Source organism: Acipenser ruthenus, chromosome 2 (assembly GCF_902713425.1).
Source record: "Acipenser ruthenus chromosome 2, fAciRut3.2 maternal haplotype, whole genome shotgun sequence".
Taxonomy (NCBI): domain Eukaryota; kingdom Metazoa; phylum Chordata; class Actinopteri; order Acipenseriformes; family Acipenseridae; genus Acipenser; species Acipenser ruthenus.
In genome coordinates, this window is record NC_081190.1 from 81,883,260 (window position 1) to 81,908,848 (window position 25,589).

At 36.9% G+C, this 25,589-nt stretch overlaps 1 protein-coding gene across 14 annotated transcripts in view; it reads left to right on the plus strand.

Moving 5' to 3' along the window:
- LOC117408609 (rap guanine nucleotide exchange factor 2-like) overlaps positions 1–25,589 on the plus strand; it is a 133,136-nt gene that overhangs the window by 63,695 nt on the left and 43,852 nt on the right. For 10 of the 14 annotated variants that reach the window (XM_034013744.3, XM_034013745.3, XM_034013750.3 and 7 more), the window contains 3 exons: positions 5,535–5,610; positions 12,488–12,655; positions 14,123–14,140. In XM_034013744.3, coding sequence (XP_033869635.3) covers positions 5,535–5,610; positions 12,488–12,655; positions 14,123–14,140 — 262 coding nt within the window. Of the gene's footprint in view, positions 1–5,534; positions 5,611–12,487; positions 12,656–14,122; positions 14,141–21,973; positions 22,018–24,515; positions 24,906–25,589 lie in introns of those variants that run through there. The other 4 variants (XM_034013746.3, XM_034013754.3, XM_059002495.1 and 1 more) reach the window with 3 other exon arrangements.

Genomic DNA, 25,589 nt, shown 5'->3' on the forward strand with positions numbered 1-25,589 from the left:
GGCTGCTCATTTTTTGCCTATGAAATGAAATTATAGGATGCACGGCATTCTTTTATTTTATCATCAGAACTGTTCACTGTCTGAAGCACTGACTGCATTATTGGTTTTTGATGTGACTTTGAATTACTGCTGTAAGCAATAAGATGAGCTTATCTTTCGGGAGTATAGATGTAATCTTGTTATGTTTCGCTCTTTCTGTCTCGTACAGCAGTATAGATGTAATCGTATGTTTTGCTCTTTGTCTCGTACAGCAGTATAGATGTAATCGTATGTTTCACTCTTTCTGTCTCGTACAGCAGTATAGATGTAATCTTATGTTTATTTTCATATTACTGCAGTTTTGATTTATTGACACTGTTCATTAATGCTTTGCACTAATGCAAATGACACAATTGTAATACATTGGGGAATAAATCTGAACTGCATTGTAATCTTTTCATCCAACAAAAGCCACAAAAATCATACAAATAGTTTTTTTCTCCTCCCTCACAGTTGTCTAGGGGATCTGCATCATAAACGGTCAGATTAGTAAGTACAGTGCATTGCTGTGCCGCACATTTCTCAGGCTCTGTAGAGCCTACGTGAACATCATGATGCTGGTGATGAATGCGTTTACATTCCTGTGTTGTGGAATTGCATTTCACTGGGGAGTTGGACTGTTGTGTAACAGGAATGCAGAGGCCCATGATAAGGGGACAGCCCTAAAAAAAAAAAAGTAAAAGAAAAAAAAAATCCTCCCTGCTTCAGCATTAAACTACGTTTTAAATGCGTATTTATTATGGGACTTCAAAGTAAACCCAACAAAAAAAAAGCTAATGTATATTGGAGGAGGTGGTTTCAGCCATATGTGCATTACTTGTAGATACTATAGAAACTAACATTCCAGTAGCTGTTTGATCTCAGCTGACTGGTATAGTTTATCTGCAGCATAGTGCAATCTATTTTCTTAATGGTATTCATTTTGTCAAATAAGATATGCTTTTACAGTGACAAATCCCAAATTATAAAGTGCTATTAATCCGAGCATATTGCATTATTGTAAGAGTAGAGTAAGAAATATACTGAGCAAGAATATTTTACTGTATGCTGGTGTTAGGTGGCTACCAAGTTGAGTGTACTTCTCACACACTCTGCTTTGTCAGGCTTGCGTGTCATTAAGTCTAAAATAAAAATAAATTGACACGAAACTGGTATTAACGTTCTATAATGTAGATCCTGTTGTCGTTTTAGAGTGCTTTTTCATTGACATTCGGAGTGTAAATCTACACTCTCAGCTCAACTATGTGTAGTTGCTGCTAATACTGTAGGTTCCAATGGGGATGAGACTTTTAAAATACATGATGGTACAAAAGTGGAGGCGCTTTTGTACGTGATCTGTGAACAACGAACCGGATGTAAAACTCGCACAAACTGTAATGATGTGTATGTATAATGCATTGTATTTTGTTACTCGAAGCCTGTGAGTGGCCTTGGTTAAAGGTGTAACCAAATTAATAAAAAATAATAATAATAATAATAATAATAATAATAATAACAACAACAACATAAGCTTTATTTTTCTATGTACAATTAACTAAAGTTTGAAATCTAATTTTTTTTCTTTTCCCTAAACAAACAAGATTTACAGAAAAAAATGTCATTAAAAATAAATTTCAAAACTTACCTAGTGCAGTGAAGATCGAAGCACTTCAGGTTCGCAGCACAAGTTACGACCGAGACAATTGTCTCTTAATTTCTCTTTTTTTCTTTAATAGTATCTTGTCACCATCGAATAAATGTTTGTTTACATCCAAACAAATTTTCAAATGCAAGGCTGAAAGCATCCATCACTCTCTTCTTCTCCAAAAAGCATTGAGGCGAATAACATGGAAATACTGATATCAATTCAAACATAACACTGACATGGTCGATTCACACGGGACTACAAAAACACACGATGATTGAATTTGAAATTTTACAGACGGTCTTGATGCCCTGTAAAACAAGTGGAGAACCACTGGAAAAATTATCTGTGGTAAAATGAAATGGACGATTCGCACGGGACTAAATTTCACTGATGTCAGTAAAAATTCGGAAGTCAACTGAAAATCTGGTGATTTTTAGTTCTGTGCGAATAGTACTTAAGTTTTGTCTGTTTCGTGGGAATAAGGAAATTCATAGAGATTGACAGCTAACAGTGAGGCAGGATAGCTGTGACGTTTTCAGTCTGAAAGCTTACGTTTAACATTCAAAATGACTTAGGGTATTGAGAGTAACAAATTAAAACTTTTAATTAAAACAGTGGTTTTGTGTTAGATCCTGAAAAAAATAATCGGGATGTTGACAGTTAAGTTTGTGTGAACCATAATAACCCTGACTGTAGTAATCCCATTGTAACACTATACACTAGTTAATATTAGATACACCGGTGCATACGTCGCTCCGGCGTATTAGTCGCTCTCCCATTTTAGTGGCCCTGCAAAAATGCTTCGAAAATCGACTTACACAATGGTTTTTACGGTAATAATGAGGTCAAGAATCATGCACTGTATATTTTTGTGCAAGAGGTTTTTATCCCTGGTTGGGATGAACAGGACAAATAAATGCCACAAAACAAAACATTATTTTTAGGTACTTCAAAAAAAAAATCAGGAACAAACTGTTCAGTTTTTTCAAATTGTGCAGCACCCTGAGACACCTTGGTGTGAAGGGGGCTATATAAAATGAAGTTGTTGTTGTAACAAGACAGTAATCAATCAAGTAACAGTATATCCAAACATTTTAATAAATCAGTTATGTAGCAAGATATATATGCACTAATACAGCCTCCAAATTAAAAAGAATTACCATTATACCATTTTTCATATTTTTTTGAAGTGGTTTGCCTCATAAGTAAATTTAAGTAGTAAATAATAATAATAATAATAATAATAATAATAATAATAATAATAATAATAATAATAATAATAATAATAAAACAGACAGAATGGCAGTCCATACCCTCTTGAGATAGCTGCATCGAAACCTAAAAGAAGATATTTCAATCCTGCTTGGGAAAATGGAATATTTTGCTTTTGAACGGTCCAGGGGTGGAATTAAAATGAGATCATGCCAAAAAACGGTGTAAAAAGGTGACACAAATATTAAACATGTCTGCAGCAGAAAAGATTTTTGTAAGAAAAACGTAAGAAAACAGGAGGGTCAGGTGCAGGTCGGCATTTGTAAACTTGGACCAAAAAGACGCCCAGAATGATCTCTGTTTTGCCTACAGTTTGGTAAAAGCTGTTACAATTTACAACAGGTAGCATCTTTAATGAAATCACCACAAAAACTGACCCCAATTCCTCTACCTTCCAAAGACTGCACTATAGTGCATAGACTGTTTAGCGACTGCCTTTCCAGCTAAACCCTGAAATCAGCAGCAGATCTACCCTTTGTGTGCACAGAATGTGTGCTGAAAGCACTGACCAAAGTGACACGAGTCAACTTATTATTTACCATCGTTTTTGAACCTAACAGAAGTATCTGGACGCTGTAATGCAGAAAATATAAGTGCAGCTATATTTGTTTGAAAAATTAACAAAATAATGATCCAGTACAGAAAATGGTGTGGTTTATATCAGACAATGTATCAGTAACGCTATCACAGCATTAGGAGTAGAGCCCGTGTTTGTCGCAAATACGAAATAGCATGAAATAAAACGAAACTCAACATATAAAACGAAATGCAAATATAAAATGAAAAATCATTATAAAGCAAACATAGAATGACATTTTAAATTGGGAGGTTTATACAAAAAATACTTTTAAATAAATACTTGCAATCGTAGTTGTCAAGGCTCAGCCGTTGCCATAGACACGGTCTGATGTAAACGCAAGCGCTAGCAATTAATGAATTAATGTATGCAGCTGACGGTGACAAAATAATGATGTGCAGATTTTGCAACCTTCAGCTGGAATGGGAGTCGAAGGCTGTTTATTCCTTTTAGGGAAAATATGGCTTGTTTGCTTAGATTTTGTATTAGCATGCTAATGCTTTGTTTCATTTCAAGTGGTGCAAACTTTGCACTGGAGCAAATGCTGTTTTGGTTTTGAATGGATTTGGATGAATGAATCTGCTTTGCTGTAGATTTGATTCACATATGATATGTCTCATTAAGTTTTAATTACGTGCCCAGTCCCGGTAGAGATGTGCTGCGTTGACCACGTTAATACGTCCATGTGACTGAAAAAGGTGTGCGCTAGCTCATAAAATTCGCTCAAAGTATTTCCATTGCATTTGTGCGTCTCATTTATCGTACCGGATACATTTTTATCCACCCCTATCGAACACATTTTTGTTTTTTATTCGCTCACATGAATTTAACCAGATTTCGGCAGTTTCCATCGCATGAGTTTTAGTGCATAAACAAAGTTTAATGGAAACATAGCTTATAGTTGTACCAAAGTGGGGATATTTTTTGTTTTGGTGAATATGAATATTATAGTAGGCCTAATCTGCAAGAGGACGTAATGCGCATATATATATATATATATATATATATATATATATATATATATATATATATATATATATATATATATATATATATATATATATATATAGTGCATACAAACACATAATGGCTATCCTGTTTCAGTTAACTCTATTTTAAATTACAAAGTGCACTTATTTGAAGCAAAACTAAAGGATTGCAGCACGCTATATAACGCAGTAAACCCAAAGAGACTTTTGCCGATCACGAAATACGCTTGTGTCTTTCATTCTATGGATATGCCATTATAGTTCGATAGCTTTAACTATGGGGAACTGAGCAGTTAGAAAAAAATGAGAGTGGTTTTTCTAGTTTTGTCTAACGTTTCTCGTTAATGTACAATTCACTGATAGTATAATTAGTTTAGTTTATATTTGTTAGAAAAATGACTTGTGACTCGTTTTCACTCTATTACTTCAGGCTAGTTCAGTTATTACTTTTAAAAATACCCCAGCAAATCTGTGTAGATTTAAGTTGTCTAGTAACCTGCTTGGAGCCTACCTGTCAAATGCAATGCAATTTGCAATTCCGTTCATAATAATAATAATAATAATAAAAGTGATTCACTTCAATATACATTGCCATGAAAGCATAAGGAAAAACGTCAAAGCAGTCACAAGGTTAATACACTGTTAAATTACTTGCATTTACATTGGTATGTTTAAATGTTAATCTCCATGAATGAAAAGATTACCTCTTTGCACATATGCAGATATTCTAAGGTACAATTCAGATAATGAAACAAAAAGCAGTATAAATTTCACTCACAGCGGTGTGCTCTGAGTCCCTGATAGTTATTCGCCGTCATGTTAAAGCAGGAGCAATGCAGAGACAACCAGAGAAATGCCAGATTGCAAATACAGGTGTAGGCTACATTTTTAAATGTTTCCTGTGCTCTTCATTTCTAGTTTACAGGCAAAGAATTTTCCATCTATGAGGTGATTTATAAAGGCAAAAACAGTTTTGTATGTGCATATTTGACCTCTCTTGTCATAACCTCATCTTTTCTTCTCTCCTCAGTTTTGGCAAGCGCTCTGCAGGAAGCCTTAGACGTGGTTGTGAATGCATTGTGTTGGAGCCTTCTGAAATGATTGTGGTAAGAGCTTTTGTGGGGAACCTATTTTGATTTAACAATGTACCTTTTCAATTCATCATTTAATTTCTGCCCACGATTCCTTAAAATTGTTAACCCAAGATAAGGCTGTACTGTGTTGGCTAGTATTTCTGATTGCTAAACTTAATTGAATAGTGACACATAACTGGTTAATGGTAACTTAGAGGTAGTCCTAAAATAGGCTTACAAATAAAGCTTGAATTACTATGTATTGCTGTTTTCTGCCCTCTTCACAAACATTTAGATATATTTTTAGATACCATTTTCATATACTGTACGTACAACATTGCTTTTTTGTAATCCAGTTTTCATAGCAAAAAATTATATTATTCTTAGGGCTATTGTTATGGATTCTGTTTAAACATTTATTTTTATTGCCAGTAATGTTAAAAGTAGATTGGAACTGAAAGTTTCTCAAAGCACTTGTTTCCATGATAAAAAATACATGGATCTTATTGAATCTAAATTCTAAACCTTGTCATTCACCCCCTATACATGTCTATTTCAAGCAAGATAAATATCTGTGGATCCAGGGGTGTCATATGCTATGGAATCCCCCGCCCCCCCCAAAAAAATGATCCATATGGCATTATGTCTTCCACTTTTTGAGCCCCCCAGACACATAATATAATCACATATAAGATCGTCGAGTTTTCACAAACTAATAAAATAAATTTTTCAAACATCATTATTCTCTAATCTAACCCGCTGGAATGAAGTCGGCAGTGGTTGCTATGTGATCTAATTGCTTGCGCTCAGAGTCTCAAAGCATCGGCAGCATTCATTCATTTTTGATTGATAGTTCACTGTTGTCCAGTGATCATATTGACAACACAGAATTACATTGCATTCTATTATTTATATAATAATATTATTGATGTCATGATGAGTCAAAGGAAAACGTCGCATATGTTTGCCACAGCAGGTGGAAAACGGAAGAAGTTTAACACAGCGAGACATCAAGGAGGGATTCACTTGCGGAAGAAACTATTAATATTGCTGATGCCCTGGTACAATTATTTATATATGCTCTAAAGAAAAAGTACCATAGATTTTAAAATTAGATTTAGGCTCATGTGCAGGGCTGTGCTGTGCGTTTTTGGGTTTCCTTTTAGACATATATAATTCACGGCCCAACCTTTGCTTGACCGGGGTAAATTAAATTATCGAATAGAATAGTATTCGTTTTTGCAGTTCTGGCGCCACATTGCACTGGTTTTAGAACAGTACCGGAATGCTAGTTGCTCTATACTCATTGTTGTCTTTTTCACAGTGGATCGGCAGAAAATGATATTTAAGGTGGTACACTACAGTATTAGATACATTCTGCTTGAAATGTACTGTTATAATTACTGTTTTACAATGTTACATTGCTTAAATATGCATTTATATGGAAAGAAATGATTAGGCAATGATACAAATGAACACTATGTAACACAATTTTTGTTCCTTGGTAGTAAGTGTTATTTCCTAATTGCTTATGCCTCAAAAGTATAGAAAATGGCTATTATTCCCCACAAACTTTGCTTTTGTGACCAGGACAGTGATATTTTGAAATTTACCTATTTCCAATGAGAAAACGGGCGAATTTGTGTCTTTTCGTTCACATAAAGGCAGAAAAAAACAACATATGAATCCAAATTAACATGTATTTATACTAAAGTAATACAAAAATGACTACAAAAGATTTAGAAGTGAGTAGTTTTTCGAGATTTACGATTATACTGTAAATCACTTTCACGAATCAGCCCCCAAATGTTGTCTCCCATCGTGTTCTCGTTATACTGTCCTTGGTAGCGGCGTTCAAAGTCCAGTATATCCTGGTGGAAGCGCTCGCCTTGCTCCTCCGAGTACGCTCCCATGTTCTCCTTGAATTTATCAAGATGAGCATCAAGGATATGGACTTTGAGGGACATCCTACAGCCCATTGTGCCGTAGTTCTTCACCAGAGTCTCAACCAGCTCCACATAGTTTTCGGCCTTGTGATTGCCCAGGAAGCCCCGAACCACTGCGACAAAGCTGTTCCAAGCCGCTTTCTCCTTACTAGTGAGCTTCTTGGGGAATTCATTGTACTCCAGGATCTTCTTTATCTGTGGTCCGACGAAGACACCAGCTTTGACCTTTGCCTCAGACAGCTTAGGGAAGAAGTCTTGAAGGTACTTGAAGGCTGCCGACTCCTTATCTAGAGCTCTGACAAATTGTTTCATAAGGCCCAATTTGATGTGCAGTGGTGGCATCAGCACCTTCCGGGGGTCCACCAGTGGCTCCCACTTGACGTTGTTCCTCCCCACAGAGAACTCGGTCCGCCGTGGCCAGTCCCGCCTGTGGTAGTGCACCTTGGTGTCCCTGCTGTCCCAAAGGCAAAGATAGCAGGGAAACTTGGTAAAACCGCCTTGGAGACCCATCAGGAATGCCACCATTTTGAAGTCTCCTATGACCTCCCAGCCGTACTCATCATACTTCAAGGCGTCCAGCAAGGTCTTGATGCTGTTGTAATCCTCTTTGAGGTGCACCGAGTGAGCCAGGGGAAGAGACGGGTACTTATTACCATTATGGAGCAGCACGGCCTTGAGGCTCCTGGATGAGCTGTCAATGAAGAGGCGCCACTCATTCTGGTTACAGGCGATTCCGATTGCCTCGAACAGACTAGTCACATTGTGGCAGAAGCAGAGCCCATCTTGACGGGTGAAGAAGCTGGAAAAAGGTTGGTGATGCTTCCTCTGATCTGCGACTTGCACACTTTCATTCAACAAGTTCCACTGCTTGAGCCTAGACGTCAAAAGCTCGGCATTGGATTTGGTGAGACCAAGATCTCTAATCAAGTCGTTGAGGTCTTTTTGGTTGGGTTAGTATGGGTTTCTCTCCTCAGCTCCACCTCTGGAATTGTCATCTGGATCTACAACGTCTTCCTCGCTCTCTGACTTGCTGCTCTCTTCTAAAGACGGCTGCTCTCTCTCCGGAGGAGTAGGTACGGGGAGCTCATGGCAGTGTGGCACTGGGGCGATGGATGAAGGAAGGTCCGGATACGTGATAGCAGGTGCATTCTTGCCAGTCCGACGTTTGGAAGGGTCCGCCATGCAGAAGTAGCAGTTGCTTGAGTGGTCAGTGGGTTCCCGCCAAATTCTTGGGATAGCGAACTTCATGGCTCTCTTTTCCCCTCTGTACCATTCTACAAAAATACATTTATTTCACCCATGACTAATGTGTAAGAGATTCTCGCAACATTTTTCATTTATGATATATTTTTTCAATAACATTGAAAATTGTAAAACATTTTAAAATTAAAAACTTTTACAATTTTAAAAATGAACAATTTTTATAACATAAAATTCCGAGTAACAATTGTCCATCTTACCTTCCAGAGTTTTTTTGCAGTGCTCGCAGGTGAAATGAGGTGCCCAGGGTTTGTCTTGATCCCTGACAGGCATGCCGAAATATGCCTTGTAGGCCTCACACATCTTAGCAGATGCTTCCACGGAGTACTTTTTCGCTCTTGTCTTGATAAATTGGCTGCAGACATAGCAAAATGCGTCTGCCGGATGCTTGCAGCCTCTTGATGCCATCTCAGAAAAATGCAGATATGTATCCACTTAGGCAGCTGGAACTAAACTGAACTTGTGGGCTTAAGGCCCCTGTATTTATACTACTATTTATATTACTGGAAAGTTCTAGAAGTTACTCCAAGTTCACTCAGCACTGAATCTATCTGGAATGTTCTGGAAAATCGGTAAATTTCAAAATATCACTGTCCTGGTCACAAAAGCAAAGTTTGTGGGGAATAATAGCCATTTTCTATACTTTTGAGGCATAAGCAATTAGGAAATAACACTTACTACCCAGGAACCAAAAAAAAAAAAAAAATTTGTTACACGGTGAAATCAATGGATTTCTTTTTCTAACAGACTTTCGCCGTATGCAAATGTTGGTATTAGTTCAGCAAATGAAAGGTTCTTTTCGTGCATGATAAGGGTCAAAACACACCTGAGTACAGCTACTATTATAAATTTGCCAAGATGAAAGTGAGATTTGTGATTTAACCATGTAAACATGTCATTGAAAACTTTGCTACATATTTCTGCTTTCGACATTCACAAGAAATCTGGTGCTTATTTAGCAGTTTATGTTCATTGATTTATATTTGATGCAAAGTGTCATTCTTTATGGAAAGCAGGTGAAATGTATCAAACTTAACTCGAGTTTGTAAACATTTATCAAATCTGGTGAGATGTATTCGGGTGGATTCTCTAAAATAAAGTTGAACTGCATTCTTACCCCTGGCTCTTTTTGTAAAGCCCATGCAATATAAGATTTTCAATGATCTGAAATAACAGTAGTCTAATGACCCTAGCTGCTACTGTAAAACAATTAAACTGATGTTGTACCGCTATTTATTTAATGTAGCAGTAGTTACAGTATGTAACTCAAATCTTTACTTAACTGGGATATCGGAAGCTGGCAGCAGAGCAATTCGGTTAGCGTTAAAGCCTTTACCCACTTTTAAAACACACAAGTTTCAGTGAAAACGACTGTAATGTTGCACACTTTATTACTATAAAATGAGACTCAGTGAAATGACGTTTTCGAGTTTGTTATAAAACAGTGCCGTGCTTTTTAAACATTGCACATTTTGTCTAATTTATTTTAAGAATAATTTTTAGAACAATGTTGATAAAGCGCAGCACGCTATCTTGTTGAAAACTGCCTGTTTTTTTTTCTTTCTCATTCATGATGCTATTTGGGACAGAGAATGTTCAATGTTGACATAACTTTGCACCCCCAGAATGTTTCTAAAATTACGCTGTTGTGGCGGGACTAACTTCTGTTGCATTTCTTTAGCTTTATTCAAACAAACAAAATAAAGCTGAATATTAAGAATGTGGAAATGCTTTCTGTGTAATCTCCTGTGCCAGAAAATACTTTAAAATCATAACTGTAGTGCATGTGCGTCCAGAAAATAGGAAGAAGTGCGGTACAGCTGACTCTTTCACATGTGTTTATACAGTCAGTGCTGTCCTGCCCGTTATAACGTAGGACATAATATAGAAGGAATCATCATATCAATCAATATGTACTCCGTGTTGTCATTATTTAAATTATGATACAGTTTTTTCTGCACAGTTTTGACAAGTTGATCAATAGTATAATATAACTGATGTAAAAGGCCTTGTCGATAAACACATGATCTGCATTGTAAGGACACGCACTGGTAAATGTAACTTTTGTGGTCCAGTTAGTTACATTACAATTTGTTAGTGTTAGGTTTGTGTGCAATGTTTTTTGTAATTATGTATACAAAAATCAAATCAATGAAGAAGCAGTAGTAGCCTTAGTCAAGTAAAAAAGGTAATTGTTTTGAGGTAGTTTTAGTTCCTAGTTGAAAAATCAATGAAATATTTTCCGGGGTACTGTTCTCTAGATTTGTTTTTGAAAAGTGTTACTTTCTCTGGAAGATTTATGAGATGTCTTCAGCTCAGATTTTTGAATTTCTAAACATATACTGAGTTCTGACAAACATTGGCTAATGGAATTGGCTCCATTTTTGCATATGTGGATAAACTGTACAATATATTGTTGGTGTTTTACAAAAATAAAGTACTATACTATCTTTTTTTTAATGCCAGTTGATTTCACAATAGCACAGTAAACTTCAACTAAAATTAAGTCATAAACTGTGCTTTCCACTGTATAATAATAGACATTGTGATTGATCCTTCAGTTTCAACTGCTTGATTTTTTGAGGAATGGTGAATTAAGTAGGGGTCAAGCATACTGTATACAGTAGGTCCTTGTGGGGTGAAAACCACAAGGTCCACAATAAATGTTTTTGGGTTTGACATTATACTGACAAATTTCACAATTTGCTTGTCTATAATCACACTGTACACTGTGCATTAAGATTTCCTGTAAATGTGCAGTGGAATAAACATCTGTTTCTTTATAGCCCATTCCCACATGAAGAATAATTTTTCATGTAACCAGCCTTCTAGTTATTACAGAATTGCTTTGGATACTGTGACACAAATACAGGAATCATTTCCATTCTGTTTATACCCAAAACCATTTACGCTGCTCCACTGCAGTTGCCATGGCAGCAGAGAATATGGTACAGAGATATACGGTTTAATGCAGGAGACAGTGTGCTGTTGTAAAGTAGGAGACTGCAGTGAAGGAGACATGAAAAGAATGTGTAAGCAGTAAATTGTTTTCTCTTTATTCTTGGTAATTTTAGTAAGAATCTAGATTTAGTTGATTTGATAGTTGACATTGTATTTTTATTTGCCATGAAGACCTAGGTTTACAATCATAGTTTAGTTCAATAACCTTTAGTTTATTGTCGCAATATTTTGCTTGGCTGATGCTTACTGTTCTGCACAAGGGGGTTGAGAAGAGGGAGGTGTTTTTTTTCTGTCTTAGAAGTATGGCTTGGCACCTTGGTAACCTTAATCCTCCAGGTCCACACCTTATTCTTCAATGCACATTGTATGCATGTATAGTATGTGTTATACGTGTTCTAATTAATCTTTGTGTTATTGTTTCATAGCATTGTTTCCAAGTGGTACATGTACCTTTTAAATACACCAAGACCAGATAATGCATTTGCTTGAAAAAAATTGTAACCTGCTTCTAAGCCTGTATCTGACCTTCATTCATCAGAATGCAAGAACTGTTTACACCCTTGTCATGCTCTTCATTATTTTCGTGTGTGTTTTAATCAGTAGGTTGCTGGAACATTATCTGACAGTTTACTGTATATTAAGAATATATAATGTAATTGTCTCTGGTCCTATCAAACTAGGTAATCCATGTAATTGACATTGTACTTCCAGTAATTTGTTCTTTTTATGTTGTCCTTGTTTAGGTGGACTATATGGATGAAAATGAGGAGTATTTTCAGCGGCAAGCATCTCACAGGCAGTCTCGCAGGAGATTTCGGAAAATTAACCCGAAAGGAGAGAGACAAACAATTATTGACACAGTGGATCCGTACCCTGTTGGGAAGCCGCCGTTACCTCGAGGATACCACACGGTGAGCCATTATCGGGCCTTATGATCTTTGCCAGGGGGTAATTGAAGTTAGTAGCAAGCTTCAGTTTGACTGTCGGTTTAATTTTTATTCACACATAATATTTGAATTTTTGTATGGAAAATATAATGTACAGTATATGCTGTCGCTGAACAGCGGGTCATTATTGGTACGCTAAGGCTTTATATCGTTATGTAGTTGTCTTCAGGGTGCTACAGCTTATTTTCTCAAACATTCTTCTGCTGATCTCCTTCCAAGTTATTTACTGTTAAGACACTTGCCTTAAATATACAGACGTCAGCATAATATGTTCACACTTCAAGAAATAACTGGTGGATTCCCTTGTGGAAAAATATACAGTCTGCAGTATTATGAGCAACACCACTTTATTTTCATGAGTTCCCAAAATGGTTTGGAGTTGCTAGTTTCTTTGAAGCGGAAGTACAAAATACAATTGTTGAGCAGAGCTACAGTATTTAAACCCACCCATTCAATTCTAGCCTAAAATCTTTTGTAAATGGAATTTAAAACCAATTTAAGTTTCATGAAAGATCATGTGTTCATCAACACCTTTTTATATTTCTGCAATGTTATAGCCTATAATCCTATAATCCTTGTGGCCAGTACTGAGCATTGCAGTCCACTGAGCCACCTAGCCTCCAGGGACTTGTAATTTATAAAATACAAGTATTTAATTTCATGGGATTAATATTATGACTGCCTCATTTTTATAATTAAAAATAGAATGGGGAATTTTCTAGGGCTGTGTTACAAGGTTCGAAGGTTTGTTCGCTAGCCATGAATTTGTATAATGCCTATTACTTAAACAAGTTGTTGTATTAAAATCCAGTATCAGATTGTTATACATAGCACCTCTTTATGAATGACGCTGCCGCCATGCTTTGGAGCAGGGTATAATGCCATGTTACTAGCTGTTACCATGATTGTTGTGTAGGCCATTTGTGTTGAGTTCATTGGTGGCCCTTGGCATCCACAAGAGACACTTTTCAGTCCCACTGCAGTCGTTACTAACTCATTATGCCTGCATGTGTAGATGTTAGTCCATTTTGTTTATTCCATAACAATCTCATTTTTTTTTTTGTCCTCACAAAGATTGTTACAAATTATATAAAACAAAAACGATACACTCCAAAGAAAAATTGCTTAATTTTACAACATCATCTTTCTAAATTTGGGAAGAAATAGTAAAATGTTTTTTTCTTTTTTTTTTTTTTTTTTTCCATAGTAATTATAGTTTTGAAATGAACTGCATGTTAAAGGCTGCTCCAGCATGATAATGAATAAAAATGCTTGTTTCTCTTTCAGCTTGCATGACATGCAACATCAATGTTAAAGGGCATTTGAAAGCTTTCAGTATCATTTTCATAACCTTGGAATGAAATATTGCATGTGTGATAATTCTCATCTTTTCCTTTCCTTTTATGGCATTCATTTCATTTTGGCTCACAGGAATGCACTAAACCTCAGGTATTGTAACTGTTGTATGTAAATGTATACTAACACTGATTTCTTGTTTAGTTGTCTTCCCTGTGCTTAATATTTTAATATGTTTATATGCCTTAATATGTCTTGTCTTGAGGGAAATTATGGTTTTTCATAGAAATAGAAATTTTGTACAATTCAATTGTACACGGTTATAATGCAATGGTGGGAATTTCCTCATAATTGAGTGCTCTGAATTTATTCATTTAAAATAACAAAATTAAAAAGAGCTTTTTTATTTCCTTGCAAATATTCGTTATTTTAATAGTTTTGTGTATTATCAACTGTAATTTATCAAATTTAAGATAAAGACCTTGCATCTGTCACAGATCTGTCAGCCAGATCCTGAAAGTGTTTTTGGTAATGGTTGAAGTGGTCCCTGATTTCTACAATACCGGTAGTTCTGTAAAACAAGTGCTTAGGTATAGGCACTGTGGCTCCATACTGTAACCAAGCGCACAAGGCTGAGTGACAAAGCCATCAGATATTTAAGACCTGTGACTATTTTTAGTGCTTTCATTTGAAGTGTTCATGCAGTTAGTCAGCTGTGTTTGATTAAAACAGCCCAATGACAGTTGTAAAACATTTACAAGCAATTTAAAACGACCATAACACCAGGACTGGTAAGGAACAGCAGTATGATGGGCTTATCTGTTGGTGTTTGTATGGTTTATAGCCTAGACTTGGATACAGGTGAGTGATGTATAGTGTGGCATAGAGGATTCATAGTCATATGACATTACAAGTACATCAGATTTATAAATGAATGTGTGGGGAAAATATTCTCTCCATACTGTATGAATCAGATTGGCAAGAAGGGTCATTTTATTATATGCTGCACTGTTTTAAATAAATCATGTGTGTAGCAGGACAGTGTAAAAAAATATAACTAAAATAAATACAAAAATAACTCAGGTGAACAAATCCCAGCAATATTTACAGAATGTTTGAGAAAGATGTTATGCAGTTAGTGTTGTACATTTATGTAAAATTATTGGTTTTGGCATCTGTGGTTTGTCTGTAGTATCAGTGGGATACTGTAAATGTACATTAACTAGCAGTGGGAGGTAAAGTGTACTACACTTATAAGTTACTTATTTTTTACCAAAGGCATGGTTTTTGAGTTATACAGTAACAGGCGTTGTTTTTTTCTGTCAGAACTACTGTGCACACCACTGTAATCATCTCTATACAAAGGCAGTGCAGCTGTAGGTTGGCACCATGGGAATATGGAAGAGTCAGACTGCATCTCACATTGTTACCAGAGCTCTTGCTTGAGGTTGTCTAATTTGGAAAATTACGTCATCCAGATTACTGGGACTCGAGTGCCCACTGGGGAAATAGTACTCTTCCAGTTTCGTTGGAGGGAAAGCAAGCGCACAGTTTGATGGCTCAGCTTTAAGATGACACTTAGCAACTAAAGATGACACTTAGCAACCAGTTTAGGAACAACACAAGCCTTTTTATTTATTTATTTATTTACCTCTGTGCTTTAATTTTAAGTAAGATTTGGAATCATTCAGTGCGTTTACATGAGCATAAGAATTCCGATATTTTTCAGAAAAGTACGTTTTTGGAAAACTAATTCCGATATTAAAAGTCATGTAAACAGTTTTTGGAAAATGTGTCGGAATATTCTGAAAGTCATCTTTCGGAAAACAGCACCTAGAAATTTCAGATAAAATTCCGAAAACTAACAAAATGTATATCATGTAAACACACTTTTCGGAAAACTTATTGAAATAGCATACTGCGCATGTGCACACTTTGACCCTTTTCTCCTGCACGTGGTTTTAGAAAACAGAGAAAATAATAATAATCTGTAGTCAGTCTGCATGCATGCATTTGTCTAGTTAGGGATAAAGTAATACATTTGTTAAAGTCTGTATGTATTTGTTAATAGCCCATACTGAAGCAGCGAATGTTTTCCAGTTTTAAAATGACGTAAGAATTTAAAATAATGTCTGCAAAAAAACAGATAATATACAGACGTGCTCAAATTTGTTGGTACCCTTACAGCTCATTGAAATAATGCTTCATTCCTCCGGAAAAGTGATGAAATTAAAAGCTATTTTATCATGTATACTTGCATGCCTTTGGTATGTCATAGAATAAAGCAAAGAAGCTGTGAAAATAGATGAATTATTGCTTATTCTACAAAGATATTCTAAAATGGCCCGGACACATTTGTTGGTACCCCTTAGAAAAGATAATAAATAATTGGATTATAGTGATATATCAAACTAATTCGTTTCTTTAATTAGTATCACACATGTCTCCAATCTTGTAATCAGTCATTCAGCCTATTTAAAATGGAGAAAAGTAGTCACTGTGCTGTTTGGTATCATTGTGTGCACCACACTGAACATGGACCAGAGAAAGCAAAGGAGAGAGTTGTCTGAGGAGATCAGAAAGAAAATAATAGACAAGGATGGTAAAGGTAAAGGCTACAAGACCATCTCCAAGCAGCTTGATGTTCCTGTGACAACAGTTGCAAATATTATTAAGAAGTTTAAGGTCCATGGAACTGTAGCCAACCTCCCTGGGCGCGGCCGCAAGAGGAAAATCGACCCCAGATTGATCAGAATCTATTCTACAAAGAAGTGCGAATGGTAGAAAAAGAACCAAGGATAACTGCCAAAGAGATACAAGCTGAACTCCAAGGTGAAGGTATGTCAGTTTCTGATCGCACCATCCGTCGCTTTTTGAGCGAAAGTGGGCTCCATGGAAGAAGCCACAATCCTTCTGGGAGAATGTCCTTTGGAAAGATGAGTCAAAACTGGAGCTTTTTGGCAAGTCACGTCAGCTCTATGTCCACAGACGGAAAAATGAAGCTTTCAAAGAAAAGAACACCATACCTACAGTGAAACATGGAGGAGGCTCGGTTATGTTTTGGGGCTGCTTTGCTGCGCCTGGCACAGGGTGCCTTGAATCTGTGCAGGGCACAATGAAATCTCAAGACTATCAAGGCATTCTGGAGCGAAACGTACTGCCCAGTGTCAGAAAGCTCTGTCTCAGTCATAGGTCATGGGTCCTCCAACAGGATAATGACCCAAAACACACAGCTAAAAGCTCCCAAGAATGGATAAGAACAAAACATTGGACTATTCTGGTGGCCTTCTATGAGCCCTGATCTGAATCCTATCGAACATCTATGGAAAGAGCTGAAACTTGCAGTCTGGAGAAGGCACCCATCAAACCTGAGACAGCTGGAGCAGTTTGCTCAGGAAGAGTGGGCCAAACTACCTGTTAACAGGTCCTGAAGTCTCATTGAGAGCTACAGAAAACGTTTGATTGCAGTGATTGCCTCTAAAGGTTGTGCAACAAAATATTAGGTTAGCGGTCCCATCATTTTTGTCCAAGCCATTTTCATTTGTTTTCTTATTTACAATATTATGTTGAATAAAAAATCAAAAGCAAAGTCTGATTTCTATTAAATATGGAATAAACAATGGTGGATGCCAATTACTTTTGTCAGTTTCAAGTTATTTCAGAGAAAATTGTGCATTCTTCGTTTTTTGTGGAGGGGTACCAACAAATTTGAGCACGTCTGTAGAACAGGAAGAGCTTTTGGAAAGGTTGATTGCACATTTTGGGAATCTGAATATAGGATAGTAATCCTTGAATTTAAGACCTGACACTTTGATAAAGCACTATATTATTTTGTAATATAAACGTGCTTTGTCATGTAAACGTACTGATTGTTCTTTATTCACCCAGCAGTAAGCATTCGAAAATGTTAATATTTTTCGAAGTGGTTATTAATGAAAAAATGCTTCTTCTGTGGTCTAATTAGTGTTTCTTTGTTGTATATTTGTGTTAACTAAATTCCAACTTGTACAGATGATCAAGGTATGTTTCTGTTTTGTATTGAAATTATTTCAATGTTTGAAATGAAGCCTCTCGGTATAAAACATAAAAGGTATTATTTTATTGTCAGTTTTGCTGAATATTTAATAGTAAGGAAGTCAATTATTTCCTTGTCTGATGAACTCCACACAGAGTGAACTCCCAGTCTCCATTTTGCTTGGGTTAGGAGAAGAAATAGAGCTGTAACCCAGAGATTCTTGCAATATAGTCCTTTTTGGCGCCAAAGTCGGTATCCTTCTCCTGCAATACCCTGCTCCAAATAAGCTTTCATGCCAAATTGTCCTGCGATTGCTTGGGTATGGACTCGGTATAGGCATTCGTGTTTGTGCATTTTTGTTTGTAAGTAAAAAAATAAATAATAGTAATACATTTTCCCCTGTTCTCCTTATTCCCCTATTGCTAGTTTTCAGCCAGTTAATTATTCTCTTTATTAGTGTGTTTGTCTTCCCCATGCTCTCTGTTTGTAGGTTTAGTGGTTCTCCACTATCACCGTCACTTGCAGTAGGGATTTCTGTCTAATGTGTATTAACATGTCGAATACTCCGACACAGAGGGGAAGAGCTCCATTCCCCTTGCCTCTGCGATCTGATAGACTCCACGCTGTATCCTCCTCGAGGGCTACCATGAAGCCCGAAGGAACAAAGAAACTCCACCATGTTTCCCCCTAAGAAACGCTCCAGTAAATCTGCGCATGGCTGCGGCAGCATGGAGAGAGACATGCCTGCAAAGCCAGCTGCAGCTACTGCAGAGACTTCAACCAGCACTGCACAGCCATCTCCTTCACAGGTGACAATGCCTTCCATGACCATGAGCAGTTCTTCCAGTGAATGGGGGAATTTGAAAATCATAATCAGACTCGATCTCCACAGCCTGTAACCCATGCGGCGCGTTCTGGTACTCCAGCGCTGACACACATGTAGTCTGCATTAATTCGCAAAGGCGCCCAACCTGGTGGGCGATGACATCATCAACTCCGCTCCTGACAATGACGCAGAGGAGCATACAGAGGCTCCTGCACTGATCTATACAAATGCTGATCTTATCCTCTCTCAATATAAATACCCAGAGCAGTACAGATGAGGATGATTCCTGAGCATCATCGATGCAACGGACAAGCCTTTGAAGGGTTCCCCTTCCGTGAGGCAGTCTGGAAGCCCATTGGGGCTATATGGGAGAAATCTTCCTTCGCTGCACCATGCCTCCCAAGGGTAGATACATTCTACTGTGCCAACCGGCCACAAGGACCATCTGTTCAAACCACCTAAGCTACATCCTCCAGACCCTCGGCATCAGATCCTGAAAGAGCTACACAGCCTCAACATGCAACATGCGCGTTAGCAATTACCAGGTGTGTGTTGCAAAGTATCAACACAAGCTGTGGGGCCAGTTGTCTGCTGCCCTGCAGACACCTACCCCAGAGAATATTGAAAGCAAGAACATATCCAAGATACAACTTCAGACTGTGACGCTATTGATACCAACACCAGGAATATGGCTAATGTGGTGGCTGCAAGGAGGTGTATCCAGACACTAACTCCAGATACACAGTCCAATATACTGGAGTTACCCTTCCAGGGTGACTTGCTCTTTGGCATCGACTCAAAGACTAGGAAAAACCGCGGACACATTGACTGGTTACTAAATGTCACTCATTTGTGTGACACCTGTGCATTCTTAATGTGATCCACATACACGTAGTTATGAAGAATAAATAGGCCTATGTCAGAAAATTAAATAAACAAATAAAAAACTCTTTCCTTTCACTTAGCAGTCTTATTTTTTTTTTAATTAAGCAGGAAATGAATGAAAATAGTTTAACAATTTGTTTTCAAAAGTTGCCGAAGTATTTTCTTATTTTTTTCACATTAATATTTTGCTTTTATAATTTCAAATTCAAATATTTTACACAATAGTTCTTAGTGTAACAGAAAACTACAGGTATAATATCAGTGTAAATTTAAAGCATTTTGTACTAAAAAGATAGGAGGGTATGCAAACATACATAACAAAACAAAATAAATGAAAAACAGTTGAAAAATAAATAAATCTTCCCCTCCAGGAATTGAATCGGCCTATCGGTGACTTGCTTTGCTAACAAGCATGCGCTAAGGCAGAAACTGATTGCCTGTGTGTTTTAAAGGGCATAGTCATCTTCCCATCAATTGGCAGCTTTATCTGGTCCTAATTTTAAATAGATTTCGTATGGCTTTCTGTACTGAGCTGACACATGAGCAAGGCTCTTTTTTTTTTTCTCTCTCCTACATGATCATTATAAATGATTGCATACAAGTTGATATGCTGCCAAAGATGCATTGTTCAGGTGATGAAGGATGATTGAAATGTGCTCAGCCTTCCAAGACCAAGACCAGGGTGAGTAAAGATATATCCAGAAGCCTGTTGGATAATCCATTCTCTATGGTCATACCCCATATGTGGGAGATGAGATAATCATCCATTATGGCAATTTTCCCTGGCAAGAGGACAAGTACATCAGATATATACAGATGGAGGATGATTTCCATGTCCTTTATTTTAAAGGAAATGACAGGGAAGGGGAATATGTTTTTGCCCCCCCCCCCATCTCCGAGTCTTAAGGCATGTAAGAAGTATATCTGTACATAAAAAAATAGATCGGAGATTCCCTTTAACCTGAAAAATACTTAAATACAGTATTTTGATGTATTTGACCTTTTCTCCTTGGTGAAAGAAAATCTCCATTTTAGTACACACCCTCTGAATAATGTCTGTCAATGTCAGCGGCAATACAGTAATCCCAACAGGAATAGCAACTATTCTCCGGTTTGAATGACAAGTTGTAGAAATCAAACAACTGGATGCAGACCGATTACTTTTAATGCATTTTATGAACACACTGTGAACAAGTTACTGAACAAATAGCACTATCAGCACTAAACACATGTAGTCTACTGCATATTTTGAATTGCTAAAACTTCATTTTATTTTTATTTTTTTTACTTTCGCTAATATATTTTAGCACCTATTGGCAGCTTTAATACTTTCCTAAATGCACGCACGTTCACTCAACTCATAGTTTTAAAACAAAGTGTTACGGGTACTTTTATTCTCAGCTGCTTTAATTTTTTTTTTTTAAGCGGTAGATACCTGAAGTATTATTAAAGTAATTAAATATTCTTATTAAATTCACATTTTAGATGTATGTAGAGAAGTGCAAAATGGCTACGATTCGTGGAATTGCTGTGTTAGCTACTGTACAGTTACTTGAAGAAGTAGAGGAAAGAAATTGATGTAGCTGAATATTTGGAGTGTATTTTGTGTGTGGTTTTTTTTCAAAACAAAATGTTTTTTTCATTTAAAAATGCAGTTACAGTATAATTTCAGTGTTTAAATCCTCTTTGTAAACTGCAACAATCGATGGTGTGATGTAGCTCTGCCGAGATGGGCTTTTGTAAATACATATAATTAAAGATGGACCTGTTATTAATATGACTAACGTTTATAAATATAAGTTGTTTAGAGAAATATGATACAATTCACAGGCAATTGTTTGTTTGTTTGTTTGTTTGTTTGTTTGTTTGTTCTTTTTAAGGATTTTATATAAATAAAATGAACTTAATTTTTGAAGATAGCAGGGGGCATGTCCGTCTTAAATGACATGGTGAGTGTGCAGCCGATAATACACGTTTTTGGTACGATATATATATATATATATATATATATATATATATATATATATATATATATATATATATATATATATATATATAAAAAATATTGTGGCAATGCATGTAAATAGTCTGGGTGGTGTTTGTGTTTTGGTGGTGGTTGGCAGGGACGGGGTAACCCTGTCCCTGCCAAAATCATGTGAGAATGTGGCTGTACCCAAAGGAGACAATTGGTGTCAATTGGGAACAGCCACATACTATAAAAGAGAGCTTCCAGCTCCATTAGAGGAGAGATCACCAGGGAGCTGGTTTAAGAAGAGACTTGCTGTTTAAAACAAACAAAGAAAGGTATTGTGTAAAGTGTTTGTAAAAGTGTTTGTCACTGTGTTTGTCACTGGTAAACGGCTTAGCCGTCCAGTCTGAGAGTTAGGGACTGTTTAAAGTGGTTAGGCTCTACGTTTGAGCTAGGGTTTTGTTTTGTTAATTTTGTTTTGTAATAAAAGTGCACAAAAGTGCTTCCTTAATGATATATATATATATATATATCTCCCATTTAAGGATACCAAATGATCCAATGTTACAGTTATTATTTACCTTTAAAGTTTTTCTGATACTTGTACTCAATACCTTATCTTATGGGGAAAATTTATTTTTATATTGAATTTTCTCAGGTCCTAGATTGAACTAAAAAAATGTCATCCTTTAATCCTGACAGTGTTAGCTTAGAGTGCCTGTAAATTACTTTTGGTGGGGTATGACAAAATAAAAGGAGAATATATATATATTTTTTTTCCTTCTTGCAATGAAGCTTGATTAACTTCATCCCACACACGACCAGCAAACAGACAAGTTCACCCTGCTTCTTTTCTCCAACCACAGACAGTGACAATCTGCATCTACTGTATACAGCTAATTATCACTGCACTGCAAATTAGACTAATTGCCGTGAGATGAGCAGCTTCAGTGGAGGCGGCTGCAGATTACATATGGGTGCTTTTAAGGCTCATCTCATACAGTGTGTGTGTTCTATATGTCGTTAATAGCTTATGGCTTTACAGAGAGCAAAACAAAATCTGTTTTCAGGCTGCATGTAAAATGGACGCTTCTGTTTTCCTTTGTGCATAAATGAAAAGGATGAAGGGGAGATGTGTAATTTTATTATAAAACACTTCATGTCAGTCCTTTCACCAGTCAACTGCCACTGAGAAAAATAGTCTGTATAATAACCTTTGACTCAGACCTTTCTGTAGGTGATATCATGCTAAGTCTACCATAAACCTCACTCCATCAACCTCTATAACACTTGATAATTGATTCTCTGTGTTTTAATGAGCTAGCTTTTACACTTGTTTATGTGATACATCATATTATGCTGACTTCATTGTAGAGGTGATGTCATATTAGTGTATTATGATCCAGGAGCAAAGCTGTAGATACTGTAGACTACCCATGGACAAATCAGATAATCTCATGTAATGTCTAAATTGATTATAATACATGTGAGCTGTATAGACCTAAATAACATAGATTAAGGCCAATGAATCCACATGGGCAGAAGTCTTAATCCTTAAAATCATGGCTAACACTTTTGAATCTTAATGAAGTCTTTATTTATTTATTTATTTATTTATTTATTTATATCTTGATGTCATGTTTACCAGAGAATCCACCCACATTTCTCCCTTGTGAGCATGCATCTAAACACAAGAACTCTGGCCCTGCTCCCCTTTCTTTAAGCATTGTTTGAATTTAAGTGTTGAATTAAAACAAACAAAAAAAAGTTTCCTTTCACATACACTGGCTGTTGTTCCAAGGTAATATAGTAAGCGGACACCATTTGCTCAAGTGTTGCTCTATAAATTAGTCACCTCCATTGTGATACAATATAGAGCCTGCTAATCGATGAATACCCTCCCCAAGAGACTTGCTAAGCAACAATGCAAGCGGGCAGTTGTTACTTTATCAAAGCCTCCCATCTCTGTCACATTTTTACACTGACACAGTTGAGTGCATGAGGGGCCGAGCTTCTGGAAAGAAATGCAGCTACCGCTTGAGCTGAATATTTTACAGCGTAGAGAGAGTGTGTGTGAGAGAGAGAAAGAGGCAGACTGGGAGGGAGATATAGGAATTCGGTATGCAACTGCATCACTGGCACTGTGCTGTGCCAGTGTAGGTTAGGAGTCCGATTAGCTGGAACCTGCCTGCCTCAAGAAACAGCGATGTTGTTTATATCCTGAGGGGACTGCAGTCAGCTGTGTGAAAATAATATTTTCCTGTCTACTGTGTGTGTGCATCTGTATGTGTGCGTGTGTGTTTTTTTCCTCCTCCTCTCCTTCCTGCTTTTGAAAAGGAAGCTTTCTATCTCGTCGCCCAGCAATGGCTTTCCTTGTCCGTTGCTATGCCAACTGCCTGCAGCCGTGGTCCTACTCTGAAGTAAGCTTGACAATGAAATTACTTTCACAGGGTTGTCGAGGCTGTATTTCATTTATTTCCCTCTCAGTTTATTACCCTGTTTAGAGGCACGTCTACTGCTGTTTGTAATCACCCTTAAAACTCATGCTTGATGAGGGAGTGAGTGGAAAAGAATTGTTAAATACAGTGTCAGTTGGATTAATTGTGGAAACTTTGTGAGCTGATCAAGAGCCAGCCGTGACCATTTCACTCAGCATCATTACCAGCCAGGGAGGAGGTCCCTATTCACGGGCTCTGCCCTGATTTTTTTTTTTTTTTTTTTTTTTTTTTGTGGTTGCAAATGAAACAGGAGTGTTAACAATGCCTGGCTGAAGGCTGGAGGCTGGTCCCTACCCAGACTGATCTAATACTGCATAAAGCCTTTTGAGGGAGTCTGTGTGTGTGTGCAGTCAGCCATTTTAGCTTTTTTTAATTTATTTTTAAATCGCCATCATCACATCTGCTGCACTTTTGCTTGTCTTGAGTTTTAAAGGAATTGGCATGTTTATAATGTTTGCTGTTTTTATGCAGTCTTTTTTGAAAACATGGAAGCAGTAAGTGCTTGCTGGATGAAAATTCTGCTCTGCTTGTGCACAACATTTGAGGCTGACCGGTGACACTGCAGGCTGCAGCTTTTTTTCATGCTGTAGCGGTTGACTTCAGACAGTCGTGAGGAAAAATCTAATCAGGATGTTTAAATTCAGTCCAGCATACATTTTAAAATTATGAAACCATTAGCAATCACAGCCAACCATGGAGTCAGGGGCCAGCAAGATAAAAATCTCGTAAGTATTGAAAATCAGCTTATTTATGAGCCATTAATATAATGAGGTGTTGTAAAGCACCCTGGAATGGTTTGAAATTGATTTCTTTGCTCTGATGCATAGATTAATTAATGATGGCTGATCAAGAGGGAGGAGTGTCAACCTATGTCATTTTCAGATGATTTATCATGGCTACAGTGATTTGAGTTGTAAACAAGGAAGTGAATGCAATGTAATTTTACTTAAGTGCGGTATATTTTATGGCTGTTGTGTTTCGGACATCAGTAATCTTTAGTTGTCATTAATTAATTCAGTTAATTTGTGTAACAGTTGTCGAGACCTGGGATTGTGTCTGTTTGAATGTGCTCTACTGTAGTTTTTTATACAACAATGTTTGAGAAGCCATTTGACCAAAAATCTAATTCATGGATCATGATGCATACCAGGGAAAGGCTTAATTAAGTCAATTTAGGCTTTTCAGAATTTTCTACAGCTGTCAGGAGTGGACATTTTCTATTAATCACAATTACTTTCAGTGATGATAAAATGGTTATCCTTATTGATTTGAAATAAAAATGTGATTAGGTAACCAGGTGCTTTCTTTTCTTTTTTTTTCTTATTTTTTTTTTTATACAATTGACCTGATTAGTTGGGATAGATAATATGTCTATGTGAATAAAGGCACACCTTTGTTGTATAGAGGCT